This window comes from Trichosurus vulpecula, chromosome 5 (assembly GCF_011100635.1).
Source record: "Trichosurus vulpecula isolate mTriVul1 chromosome 5, mTriVul1.pri, whole genome shotgun sequence".
In the NCBI taxonomy this organism is placed as follows: Eukaryota; Metazoa; Chordata; class Mammalia; order Diprotodontia; family Phalangeridae; genus Trichosurus; species Trichosurus vulpecula.
The window spans coordinates 108056965-108071472 of record NC_050577.1 but is presented as its reverse complement, the minus strand read 5'-3'; the positions used below and the strand labels follow the sequence as shown (position 1 = coordinate 108071472).

At 35.3% G+C, this 14508-nt stretch overlaps 1 protein-coding gene across 1 annotated transcript in view; it reads left to right on the top strand.

Annotated features, from left to right (window-relative positions):
• UBN2 (ubinuclein 2) overlaps window positions 1-14508 on the top strand; it is a 100137-nt gene that overhangs the window by 61953 nt on the left and 23676 nt on the right. Inside the window, exons 8-13 of the mRNA XM_036761042.1 lie at window positions 2131-2260; window positions 3285-3403; window positions 3932-4045; window positions 4638-4781; window positions 5678-5728; window positions 8345-8387. Coding sequence (XP_036616937.1) covers window positions 2131-2260; window positions 3285-3403; window positions 3932-4045; window positions 4638-4781; window positions 5678-5728; window positions 8345-8387 — 601 coding nt within the window. The remainder of the gene's footprint in view (window positions 1-2130; window positions 2261-3284; window positions 3404-3931; window positions 4046-4637; window positions 4782-5677; window positions 5729-8344; window positions 8388-14508) is intronic.

Here is a 14508-nt window from a genome sequence, read left to right as displayed (position 1 = left end):
ACCAATCTCTACTCACATTCTAATGGAGGAGACAGGTACCTATAAAATACATACAGCATGACTAGAAAGTTAATAAACATATACAATGTAGTTTTGGAGGACCCTGCAGGTGAGAGATTCAGGAAAAACTTCATAGGGTTTGAACCTGTGTCTTAAAAGAAGATGGAGACTTTCAGAAGGAATACATTCCAAGCACGGAGAACAGCCGGTGCAAAGGTTTGGGGAGAAAATAAAATGTGTGTGAGGAACAGAAAAGCCAATTTCACAAGATTGGGTGGGGGGTGGGGTCAGGTTGTGAAGAGTTTTAAAAACCAAGCAAAGGAGATTGTAGTTCATCTTAGGAGCAATAGGAAGTGACTGGAGTTGATTGAGTAGGGGAGTGACATGGTCACATGTGCTTCAGGAAAATTACTTTGGTAACAGTGTGTCTGTTGGAGCAGACTGGATGGAAGAGAGGGTTGAATCAAGGAGACCACTTAGGCTGTTGCAGTAGTCTAGGTAAGAGGTGATGGAGGCCTCAACTGAGGTACAGTTAGTTCTGCTGTAATTGCGTTTTGAAAACTTGAATTTGTTCCAAGAGATTAATATAATAAGGATCATTTTGAGCACAACTCAGATTTTGAGTTTGTTTGATTTCTTACTCAAGAAATACCAAGAGTACAGAAAACTGTATCACTTGACAATAGCTCACAAGCTCCAACCCTTCCAACACCCACCTCCATAAAAAATCAGGTCTTTGTCAGGCTAAAGTGCCATATTCATTGTGTATCCTTTGGTGCAATAGGAGCCCTGAGGAGAAAAGGGGCGGTCCACACCTTCACTCTCACCCCTTTTTCTGCCGTGGTTTGAGGCCTAAGTTAGTCTCTCCCACTTGCCAGAGACTTTCCCACCCTGTGGGAATCCTGGGGCAGGTCAAGCAGCTGGACAGGGTCACTATTTATTGTAAAATTTATGTATTTCTTAACCATTTAACATGTATAAAACTGCTGCTATTTTTAAGTGTTGTGTCATTAACCCTATTTTCCTCACGAGCCATGTGGTTTTTATTGTGCAATTTTGCATTGTATGGTGTATTTGGAAATGCGTATATAGAATAATGATGGAATTAACTGTGTTGGTATGTGAATGGAGAGAAAGGGCAGGTAGGTGGCAAAGTGGATAGAACAGTGGACTTGGAGTCAAGAAGACCTAAGCTCAGAGGTGACTCTAGAAACTTAACTAACCTTAGTGTGACCCTGGGCTTAGTCTCTCTCTGCCTCAGTTTCATCATCTTTAAAACGGGGGTCATAATAACACCTAATTCCTGGGGTGGTTGTGTGGATAAAATGGCATAATAAGTGTAAAGCACTTTGTAAACCCTAAAAAAGTTATATAGATGCTATCATCATTATAATTATTATTATTATTAGGCATTTAAGTGGCACAGTGGATAGAGTGCTGGGCCTGGAGTCAAGAAAACTTCTCAGATCTGGCCTCAGACACTAGTTGTGTGACCCTGGGCAAGTTACTTAACACTGTCTCAATTTCCTCATCTGTAAAATGAGCTGGAGAAGAAAATGGCAAACCATTTGTCTTTGCCAAGAAAACCCCAAATGGGGTCATGAGGAGTCAGACACAACTGAAAAATGACTGAATAACAATTATTACTATGAAGTCACATGCAAAAGATGTTGTGAAGGTAGAAATAGCAAGATTTGATGATTGATTTAAATAAAGTATGTGAAGTTAGGGACAGTGAGGAGTTGAGAACAGTGCCAACATTACAAACCCAGGAGGTTTTGAAGGATAGTGGTTCCTTCAGCCAAAGTATAGAAGATTGGAAGAGGGGGGAGTATTTGGTTGGGAAATAGAGTTTAGTTTTGGACATATTGAATTTTAGATGTCTCTTGAGATATCCAGTTTGAAATGTCAGTTGTGGATGCGATTGGTTACAGTGGAGGGATTGGGGCTAGACATATATGCATACATACAGTGCCATATTCCTATTACATCATGTCGCCTCTGGTATCTAGGAATAGTGGGGATATAAAGGAAAAATAGATTTAGTGTACTTGTGCCACCCATCCCCTAGTTGCTGCATGATGCTACTTGATGAAATCTATAGCAATTTTTTTAATTGCTTTTGTTTAGCATTGAATTACAGTTACAGGAACAAAGCCCAGGCATCCGAAGTGGAGTCTATTCTCACCTTGAGGCTTTTGTACCATGTAATAAAGACACACTGGTAAAACGTCTAAAGAAGCTGCACCTCAATGTTCAGGTAAGATAAACATCTTAGAGTTTTATCTTGAATGTATGAGATGTGATGTAGTCATGAAGCTTATTTCAGTGAGTGACCTGTGGAAATTTCTTACTACTTCCGAACTGTATATGTTTTGAACATAGTTTCCTGGTTGAGAAACTTGAAGAGTTGATAAATCTTAGAAATAGTACTGGACTAGAGGTCTCATTCCAGCTCCACTACTAGTTGACTGCATGTTATTGTAGGGCACTGGTAGACTCGAGGAGATCCGGGTTCAAATCCTGCTATAGACTCTTAGCTGTATGATCCTGGGCAAGTTACTTAAATCTCTGGATCTCTGTTTCTTTGTCTGTAAAACGTAGAGGATGAACTAATATCCTCAAAGATCTTTTCCGGAACTAAATTTATGATCCTGTGTCCTAGGATCCTATGACAAGACTGACTAAATCATCTAATCTCTCTTTTAGCCTAATTTTAAAATTATGTATAAATCACGGACTTTCTTAGGAAGGAATGATGAAAACCATTGAGATGAGAGCTTTGATATCTTCCAAAGAAATGCATATAAAAATATGAAATAGAATTCTCCTGTAGTTTTTAAAGCTTTGATTGCCTAATATTGACTTGCACATTTAGGAAGAATAAGTTTGTGGGGAATTAACTTGTAAAGGTAAAATGAAACGTCCAGTTTTAAATTGGAAGTAGGTTAGGTAAGAAGTTTACTTTAAGTCATGGCTACATGTTTTCTTCACATATTGATTATTGAGGTGTACTGCTGTTAATTTAACTGACAAATACTGGATATCCAAGAAAGATGAAATAGAGGTAGAAAACAACTTAACACTATTTTATGCAGTTTATTTTAAAGGAACTTTACTCCAGTATGTTTGGGCATATTATTTTTAAAGCCTCTCTGTTCTAGAGGTCTAATTATGATTTAGAATAGACATCTACCAGAATCTGAAATGATGTCTTCTGCAGATTCTTTTCCACCATTCATTTGCAAATGTGCTTGAAAAAAGCTTTGTTGTTTTTCTCCCAGGATGATCGTTTAAGAGAACCATTGCAAAAACTGAAATTGGCTGTCAGCAATGTCATGCCTGAACAGTTGTTCAAGTATCAGGAGGACTGCCAGGCTCGAAGTCAAGCTAAGGGTGTTAGGTATGTATAACTTCAGATTGGATAGACTCCTGAGTTTAATTTGCTCCATAGCTAGAATTTTTGATAGCTGGCGATTGGCTTTCAAGAAAGCTCTTGCCATACCTGAGTAAAAATCTAAATGTTCCAGTGTTGTAATCCCTACTCCTGAATAATCCCTACTGAATTATCATTCCCTACCACTCACACGATAGCATCAAGATAAAAAGTAGCTCCATTAAATGGATGTTGTAATTAAGATCTGAAATGCAGCCACAGCCTGCATTGTCCAAGTAAATACCCACACTGACCAGCTTGGGTGCTCCGGGCCCCAAATAAATATTTTGTGAACTGAGAGGCAAGATAACTCTCTGTTATTGTTCAACCAATAATCTGAGGAAGAGCTTTACCACATCATTTGAGAGATCTTTACCACATCATTTGGGAGCTAACATTAAATTCAGTGTTTTATATAGAAATGTTGATCCCCCTGAACACTTTGTCATGGATTATGGCTTTGCAATTCCATGAAATTAAATGGTTCATTTTCAGGTTGCAAGCAGATGAAGAACGAGAAAAAAATGGATCCGAGGATGATGATGATGATAAACCAGGAAAACGGGTCATAGGACCAAGGAAAAAATTCCACTGGGATGATACCATTCGGTATATTTTAACTATATCCTTTGCTATTTACCTAGTTATTTATGTAATTCAATAGTATGGTTTGTAATAAAAGGAGTCCAGTTATGTGGAAGACTAGATCTGGCAAAGGAAGGACTAGTATGGAGAAAAGATTTATATTCAAGAGAGTTACCTTGCTTTAGATCTTCTCTCATTTCTGTAACCTGAACTACACAGTTTGTTATATGACACTTTCCCACAAATTTTTCACTTCCCCAGAGTAAATCAAGAAGCAATACATTTTTTTTCCTGTCCTTTTCATAGATTAGGCCCTAAAATTAGTAGTAAGGGTAGAGTGTCATAAATCATCTATCTATCTTTTCCATCTTTTTTGCCAGTATTCCTTAATTGGAATATCACTCTTTTTTTTTTTTAACCTATGTCAACCCTTGGTGGTTGGACTGAAAAAGCATTAGTTGTGAGTGTTTTGATATAAACAAGGTGTTTTAGAAATAGAGTAAATGCATCACCAAATAGTTCATAAGTGGTAGGTGTCTCTTACCCTAATTTCATTTCTTGAACTCTTTAAATAATTGTCTACAGGTTTTATAGTCAGATTTTTTTTCCTATTTAGGGCTTTGTTATGTAACCTTGTCAAGATTAAGTTGGGATGCTATGAGCTAGAGACAAATAAAAGCCAATCTGCTGAGGATTATCTTAAGACCTTTATGGAGACAGAAGTGAAACCATTGTGGCCTAAGGGCTGGATGCAGGCTAGGTAAGAAATTTAGCATCCTAAGCTGTGTATCATCTTGTTCCTTATGTTACTTTAAAAAAATTTTTTTAAACATTTTGCTAAGAGCCTACTATGTGCTGGGCACTATACACAGCCGGATAGAAACACTTAGGCATCCTATCTTGTAAAGTTTACATCCTTAAAGAGATAAGATAGATGTAGACATAAGAATTTGAAAATACAAAAAGTTGATTTTTACAAGACACATCTTTTGTGTGTTTTTATTTTGCCAGTAGTAGAGGAAGGTGAAGAACAGGATAAGATTCAAAAGAACAATATAAATTTTGGGGGGAAGGACTATATTATTAGTCTAGAAATTCAGTAATAGCAAAAATAGAAGGATTATTTATAGGTGGCTACATTGAATTTAAAAACAATCTGTATTTAGAGTATATAGGAAAAGAGAACATTGGATTCTACAGGAGGTAGACAACTAGAATTTTTCATTGAAAGATTTTTTTCAAAAGGACGTCCTCAAAAATTCAGGGAAATCACCTCTAAATACTTGAAAGGTTCATATTCCAAGTATGGATGACCTGCCTCACAAATTGAGAGATCATCCAGCCTTTGTGTCTTCAAACCTCTTTACATTGTAGCTCTAGTTAATGGAAAAAATTGAGATCTATTATCTCACAGTTAGATACATTGAAGTGTTAAGTTGTCAATGGGATAATTAGAAGCAGAAGTCTCCCCTTCCAGCCACTTTGGTAAGAACTTACAGATATATCCAAGAAGTGATTATCCATAACTCAGATATTTTTCCCAAGTCAATAATTGAATTGACTGTACAAATAATCTTTTAAGTGGTAGATGATGGCAAGTAACAACTGATTGAAAATCCAGTGGTAACATTGTCTATCTGCCTTTTTTGTCTTTAGAATGCTCTTTAAGGAAAGCCGAAGTGTTCACAATCATCTCACTTCTGCCCCGTGAGTAAATACAGAGGCTTTAAAAAAAAAATCTCATTTGCTTTCATTTTACTTTACTTGACAGTTATTAAGCTATGTTAATCTCTTAAAATTTCTGGAAAATTAATGGTACTCCAACCCATTTTGACTGATAATAAGGAATTTTAAGAGATAAAAGGAATCAAAAATGCAATGAAATGATGGACTAAATTTGTTTAGTATCTAGACAGCACTCACCATACAAAAAAATGTGTTCCAGAAGTACATCTGTAAGTTGCTGATACTTAGAACATGGTTTCCCCTACAAATAATGTCATTCTAAGTGGTGACTAGGTTGCCCCCATAAGTCCATTGACAGCTACTTAAAGGTAGTACTGAGAGACAGCGTAGTATATTGGAAAGCACACTTGGTTAGGAATCAGAAATATTGTTCTAATCTCAGCTCTCGTCACTTACTGTGTGCCCTTAAACAAGTTACTTAATCTCTGACCTCTCTGAATCTTAATTATCATCTATAAAGTGTGCTGTTAATAATCTGACATATGACTGTGTTGTAGAGTTGTTTTAAGGGTCAAATAAGAATGTGAAAACACTTTGTAAACTGTAAAATACTATATACATTTCAGGTAATGTGCTTTATTACTAGCCTGAGTTCTGAGTCCTATAAGGACGAGACCATGTAGTGTAAGAGGAAAGGAGAGTTTAATCTTCTTTTCTTAGCATTGGGTTACTATGCAAAATCTTTGAAGTAGGCAGGTTTTGTCTATATGTCCTCCCACCTCCTTTTCTGTTCCTCCAGACTCTCTCCTAGTATCTACTCCTCCAATTTCTTTATGTCCTCCTAACCTCCAAACAGTACTCCTCAGCCTCCAAGCTTCAGAGTACTACAGAAGTTAGCTACCTTCCATCTCCTCAGTAAAAAGCTCATTTGCCCAGGGTAATTAATCAGTGCTCCGTTGCAGACCAACTTATTTATTATATTATTTATTAAAGCAGACTTAATTTATTCATTCTATTGTTAGCTCTTCAATATTCAAAATTTACTTGCCTTTTTAAGAGAGAATATTTGTTAACTCAATCTATAATTGGTAGGAGTTTAGAGTAACTAAGAGATAAAATTCAAACAAAGTGCAAGAAGAGAATTTTGGGCAGGGGAGACTGCCATATAGATAAGCCAGTCCCTTCCTGGGAGTCTGCCCCCTAAATCAGCTCTCTAAGCTTCCTGTTTTTTGCCTTTGTTTCCTCTCCCTCTGAGCTCAGAGCTTGTCTAAGAGCTGAATTTTCTTCACAGGGTTTTTAATGGTGGTGATAGAAAAATAACAGGAGTTATCAAGGAGTTATGTATGGTCTGGAAGAAAATGGGGAAAGAATAGGTTTTGTAAGCATTTGTAAATTTTATTTACTTGTAAATTGGAGACTTCCAATAAAGTGAAACTTTTTTCTTGCTTTCCTTTTATCTTTTTTTTTTCCTCAAAGGCAATATTATTTATTTATTACTACAACTCTCAACCTTTCTATAATTGCCATTCTCTTACATAGAGGGCAAACTACAGCTTCTATTTTTCCTCAAATATCTATTGTGTGTATATTGCTAAGGTTTAGAAGAAATAGGTTAGTAGCTTCTTGAGGCTTCACAATAGGTTCACTCGGTTCAGATAGAAATTATATTCCATCTTTTCGTACTTCAGCATTCTCTGCACCTGTTCACATGTAAACTTCAGAGTTCTCCGACCATTTCTGAAACAGGTTTAAGGATAGGAGAAAGAGGGCCCAACAGTGATTTTAAATAATGTTTATTTTTAAATATACTTTTCTTTTTGTATTCTTTTGCTTTATTCATTTATATTCAGTAATAAAAAAGACAAGATCTTCTTTTTTACTACATTACCTAGTTTTTTTTGTGCTACCTTACCTATTTTCTTTTTACTGTTTTTATTCTGTAAAAAAAAAAATCTTTAATTCAGATTCTATTGAAGTATTTTGGCCAGTAAAATAGTATATCTTAATATGAAGAAAGAATATTTATAATGTCAACAAGATTATAGAAAAATATTTGATTACTTAAAATACTTAAATAAGGAATGCTCTGTTCTTTAAATTTGAGCTATATGTATTTCATAGATTTAGAATAATAGTAGCAAGGGGCAGGAAAGGCATCTTAGAGATAATCTATTTCATCCCTTTCTCTTATTTTGCTAATGAGAAAACTGAGACCCAGAGAGGTCAGAGATTTGCCTACGGTTACACAGCTAGCTAGTGGCACAGTGGGGATTAAAAACTAGATCTGAAGGCTCTCTTTTCTTTGTATTATACTACAAATGCATATTTAAAAAAAATCTTTAATTCATTCTGTTTATTAATTCAGATTGACCTCTCAAATTAATGAAGATTTACTGAAAGTATATTCACTTAACAAATGCTTATTATAAATATTCTATATATAAGATACTGTGATATTTGGTGTTGTAGAAAATTTGGAGATGGATAAGACAAAATCTTTTTCTTCTCAAGGAACGTGTGTGTGTGTGTGTGTGTTGTGAGGCCACGTGTGTTAAGTGGCAGATAGTTGGTGCAAACACCTTATTATTCAAGTAGTTTTAGTCTTAGTCTCACATTTGACTTTCTTTCTTGAATTAGGGCAAAGAAAAAGGTAATTCTGGCACCTAAACCCAAAGTGAAGGTAAGTATTACCTTTTAAGTGCAAATTATGCATTTGGAAAAGTTTTCTTTTACAGCTCAAAAGGATATTTTACTATGCAGAATAGACATTGTAGACAGAGTTAAGATATTTTCAAACTTTTTAACATTGTAAAACTATCAAATTGTATAGGTTCAATAATACAAGCAAATGAAAGTAGTGTAAATATTTGTTAGTGTATAGCCAGCGGTACGAGTTAAGCAATAATAAATTAGGTAAATATTCAGGTATGGTGGTTAGGGATAGAGGTCATAGGTTTTTAATAAAAATGTTCCTCTTTTTCATATTGTTAATGTGGGTCTGGAAAAAACAAATATAATATATATAACTGGAGCTGAAGGCAATATTACTTCTTCCTTTTTGACATAATTTGACAGTTGCCCTTGAACAAATACACTATTACAGGGTAAAAAGAAAAGCGTCATTTTTAGATTCAGTGCATTTCAACAATGTCTACTATGTGTAAGGTACTATTTTAGGTGTTAGAGATACAGAGACAAAAATGCTCTTAAGCTTGTGTTAATATTGTTCAGTGGTAGAGAGAGAGAATACAGTATTTAAACAAATAAAAAGCTATTTTGGGATGAGGCACTAACACTGGGGAGATCTAGGGTAGGGTATCAGAAAGAGGCTTACGTAGGGCATTACACCTACAGTGTGCCTTGAAAAGAGCTATAGAGGCTGCCACCTCTTTCCCTAACTCAGCATCCTACAAAGTTTGGGTTAATATATTCTGTATGTTCTTTTTAAAGGCATTGCTCTCACTGGCTTTTATGGAGGAGGTAATCCTATATCCTTTCTTTTCCTCAAATATAATAGTCAATCAGGGGGAAAAAAGATTACAGCAGTGAGAACTCAGACAAAATTGGTGACATTCTTTGTAGTGATTTTCATGATTCTGTGACTTTTTACAGCCAATTCAGGTAGTAGTATAGAAAATGAGAATACTCCAGAATTGGTTTTGGATAAGACTTGAAGAACATTAGGATGAAGGGGGCTAGGGTTTTCTTTGGTGGAGGATAGTCAATCAACATACATTTATTAAGCACTTAGTATGTGCCAGCCATTGTACTTAAGCATTGGAGATAGAAAAAAGGGCAAAAACAACGTACCTGCTCTAGTTGAAATGGTTGATCACAGGCTCACGATTGTGAAGGAGAGAGATACAAAAAAAAGGGGGTGCTGGATTTGAGGGGAAGGACTGCAGGGACTGGAGATTATGAGGAGGATGAACAAGTTAAGAAGGAATGAAGCATGGGAAGAAATGGAGGTATAGGTTATAATCAGAACAATTGGCGAATTAAAGATTATAAAAGGAACTCGATTATGGATGATGGTGAGATCTGACATGTGACCATACTTGTGAGTGACTGCAGTAAAGAAATAGATCATGAGTGCTGAGGAGGTTGCTGAACTGAGAGTTGAGGATTTTTAAGAAAACATTAATGTGTCTGTTGAAATGCTTGAGTTTGAGGACATACATTGGCATGGAGAGAAATATTGTGAACTATTTCTTTGAAAAAAATGAGAACCTTAAAGATTGTAGATGATTGTGAAATTCTTGGATTTGGTAATATAGGTGGAAGCATAGCTTTGCTTTTTGCCCTTTCCTCTGGACAGAATTTAACTTCATGCAGTTGTTTTGCATTATTAACCTTATATCTAAGCCCTGCCCTTCATAACTTTATAATATCTATGATTTTTCACTGTTATTTTTTTTCTCTCCCTTCTCTAACTTATTCTACTTCCTGGAAAACTAGCCATTGGTCTTCTTTTTTTTTTAATTCAGTTTTATTTTATTTTCAGTTCTCAATTCTCTCCCTCCCTTCTCCCCTTCCCTCACCCCATGAGAAGGCAAGAAAAATAAAATCCATTACAGATCTGTGTAGTTTTGCAAAACAAATTCCTGGAATATTAGCCATGTCCAAAGTAGAAAGAAAGAAAAAGTAAGAAAAGAAAATATGCTTCAACACACAAGCTCGAATCCATCAGTTTTCTGTTTGGAAGTGAATAGCACATTTTATTTTGGGTCCTTTGTTGCTGATCATTGCATTGAACAGTTTCTAAGTCTTTCAGAGTTGATTATCTCTACAACGTTGATTTCATTACCTAAATTGTTCTCCTGGTTCTGCTTACTTTACTTTGTATCACTTCATGTGAGATTTTCCAGTTTTTCTGAAACCATTCTGTTCATCATTTATTATATAGCACACTAGTATTCCATCACACTCATATACCATAGCTTTTTCAGCCATTATTCGATTGATGAGCATCCTTTCAGTTTCCAGTTCTTTGGTACCACAAAAAGAGCTGCTGTAAATATTTTTGTACAGAAAGATCCCTTTCCTGTTTCTTTGATCTCTTTGGGGTATAGACCTAGTAGCAGGATTGCTGGTTCAAAGGGTATGAACAGCTTAATAGACTTTTGAGGCTATCAGTTCTTAGAATAAAACCACCTCTCCTGACAAACAAGAGTGAGGGATAGAATGGAAGAACAGCTTCCTTAAAATTGCCAGTTCCATTTTAAGAATATGTCCTTAGACCTGAGCTAATTCTTCTAAGGCTTACCTCATTCATGAGTTTAACCATTTGGCCACTTTAGCAGCATTTTCATTTGTGTCAGTTTTATTATAAAGGTTTCTAGTACCTTTCAATGCCTCTTTTTAATGTTTCATATAGAAAATAAATTTATCCTGATTAATTTCTGTAGTTAGTGTATTTAGTGTTAATTGTAATCTAGAATCTTTTTAAGTGACATTGCAGTAACACGACTATCTTATTTTCCCTAATAAAAGAATTGAGAATCTCTGGCTCAGCTTGATTTCATTCAGTGTTCCAAACAAGCATCAATGGTTGTTATCCCCATGCATTCCCATAGCTGGAAAAGTATAACATGGTTTTAAAAACCTTTTGAAGCTGTAGCCAAGTGACAGTAAGATGGGGTTGTTGCTTCATGATTTTCTTTGTATATTTCTCTATGTGTCAGAATTTTTCTATGCCTGTCCCTGTATTCACTTGTGACCTTTTCATTATCTTTCTCTGTAGGTTATCTTTATGTCTCTGCGTTACTTGCTTTAGCTTGTTTCTGAGATGTCTTTGTCTCTTCCTATGTTTCTGGGTCACTTCTCTGCTCTTTTCCTTCCTTTGGCTCTCTCCCTTAATTGGACTTAATATAGAATTAAGATATATAGATATCAGTTAGACAGCAGATAGATTAGAGTATACTTGAAAGAAAAATAATCCTGAATTTAAAATCGCATCCTTAAAAATGGTTATTGCACACATCCTTCTTTCCATACATTCCTATAATTAATATAGATCTGATTCATCAGACCAAGGATCAGAAATATAATAAACAAAAGAATAATAATGCAGATGTTATATCATAGTAACAAAATATTATTTTAAAAATACATGTCATAAAGTTATGAAGACTTAGCCCTCAGTTGTTTAAATGAACTTTTAAAAATATTAATGCAGAATGATCAATAGAAATTACATTGATCATGGCTATAATAATTTAATTAAGAAGTTTAGCCAATGTAAATTAATTGCTAACAGGAACACTCAAAGAATCTCCATAAGAAGTCCTTTAGTCAACAGACATGTAACTTACTTACCAAATAGAGAGAGATGGCTGCCAAAGGTAGTACCAGCTTAAAATATAAACTCATTTGTAAAATCTTAAAATGGATTATGAATGGTTTAAATTGTATTGTCTCATAAAACAAAGAGAAACAATGGAGGACAAAAGCAATTTAAAGCAAGCTTGGTAAGATACTCAACTATGCAAATTTCACCTCAAGGGCATTCCAGGTTGGAAAGAGGAATGACAAATATAAGTAAAGTGGAAAAGATTTGCAAAAACCATTTCAACACATTTTCTGTCAAGGATAGAGAAACTACCACATTTGGTCAGTAACCCTATAAGTCCCTAAGGTGGTTACATAGGAGATAGGAATGATATTAAAGAGAACAAAGAGAAAAGGAAGTGATACAGATGTGAGGGTGCTGAAGAACTGAAATGCCAGGGATTTAAAGGGAGAGGAAGATAGCAAAATATGGAAAGAATCATAAACCTTAATACCCCAAAAAAGGTGACTGAGAGAACATAAATTACTACTGACCTTTATGACTACTCTCATATCCTTATAATATCTTTGAGGGTCATCTACACACAAATTGAGAACATCATCCGTAGGGTTTTAGTAGAAAGCAATCATATCTTTGCAAGCAATATTCAGTAATAGACTATCTCATTGATACAATTGACTTAGAGATATGAGATGTTGTGCTTATTGTAGAGTCCAAAAAAGAAGTGAAAACATTAAATTCAAGTAGAATAAAATATCACCTTAGAGGTTGTTGTTGTTTTTTTAATAGCACTGTATTTTCTATCCACACATAAAGATCATTTAGGTCCTTTAGAAGATATTAACAAGAAAAATAAATGCGTTCAGTAATCTTCTTATAATAATCAAGTCCCTACATGCAGGCTTGCCAAGAGTATTTGCTACTGTGAAGGAGAAGGTCTACGACAGAGTCTAGTATGAGACTTCCCTATGGATGATGAGCTTCTCCAAAATCAGTTATTTGTGGATAACATTATGCTGATTGCATCAAGTTCCAGAATATTGCAGAGTCTCCTAAAAAAGATTGGTGATCACTGAAAGGAGTTTGGTCTCTCCAGTCATTCAGAAAAGACCAAATGGATGACAAATTTCTTTTGCTCAGATTTCAGTTTACATCTTTTTGGACAGCCTATAGTACTTGTCCAAAAGTCTGTACATCTGGAACAGATAGTACAGATGGATAGTGGACTGAGCTGGCAACTGAAAAGGAGTAGAGACTGTATTGCTTTCAGGAAATTGCATAGCATTTTTATTGACCTCAAGCTTCCTATAACAGTAAAGCCCCATCCTTTTAGGGTGGGCATTTCATTGGTGCTGCTATATGGCAGAGATGTGGAATACCACTGCTTCTGAAGAACTAAAGATAAGTGCTACAGAAAGGGCAATGAAAAGGTTTATGGTAGGTCCGAGGAGGTTGCAACATATAAACAATGAAAAACTCCAAAGAACTAGAGTAAAGGATGTTGTCAGGAAATTGTATGACACAAAGAGGAGTTGCATTACTCTCCTGGCAAGAAAAAGTGATGATAGACAGCCAGATTGCTTCACAGGTGTTTGTGATGTCAGGTGAAATTGAGGAAGGCCTCCAGCATGTTTGAGGAACAACCACTTGTATTGACCTCTTTGAGAGGATGTGAATGATATGGAATAGGTGGCCTTGGATGAACTATGTTCTGCATCATTGGAAGGAATTCTCAAATTAATGAAATCTCAGCTTCATTTGAGTGATTAATATCCAATAAGGATATATTTGTCTAATATTTTTCCTGAAGTTAGTCCATTCTCTTTGGTTTTCCACTCCCTCACATCATTTTTATCACTGCCACATTTTGACACCTCATTTTTCTGTCCTTATAGCCTAGCAACAGTGTCTCATACATAATAGTTGCTTAATATGTTTGATATTGAATTGAACTCTTCTAAATGTAAATCAGAAGATCCATATTTACTTATCTTATGATAGTATTCTTAATTGTATTAGATTTCCTTTAAATGCCTCTAGAATAAACATTTTCTTAACACTTAGTCTCTTTATTCCAAACTTTGTTCAAGCAATCCTTAATTGTTCTAATATTACCATAATTGTCTTTGTTCCTCAAAAGTATTTTTGATGATGGGTTATATATCTTCAGTTATGAAAATAGGATGGCATATCAAAGTAAACTGATGTCCCATCTCTCCTACCCATTTAACTCAGCACATAGATAGTAGTCTTTATGTAACCTAGTGTGTTATTTTTCAAAGAGAAAAATTTTAATATTGTTAAGGAAGTTAGAAATTTTGGTATTAAAATGTATCAGAGCTTCTCATTAGACTAGTCTTGAACATTTCAGGAGACTTCTCCATTCTGTCTGCTGCCTTCTCCATTTAATTTCTGTAGTTCTTAGCTTCCTCCTCTGTGATGCAAGGGGTTTTGACTATACCTAGGAGACTATTCTTAGGCTGGTACTGTCAAACTCAAGTAGATGCCT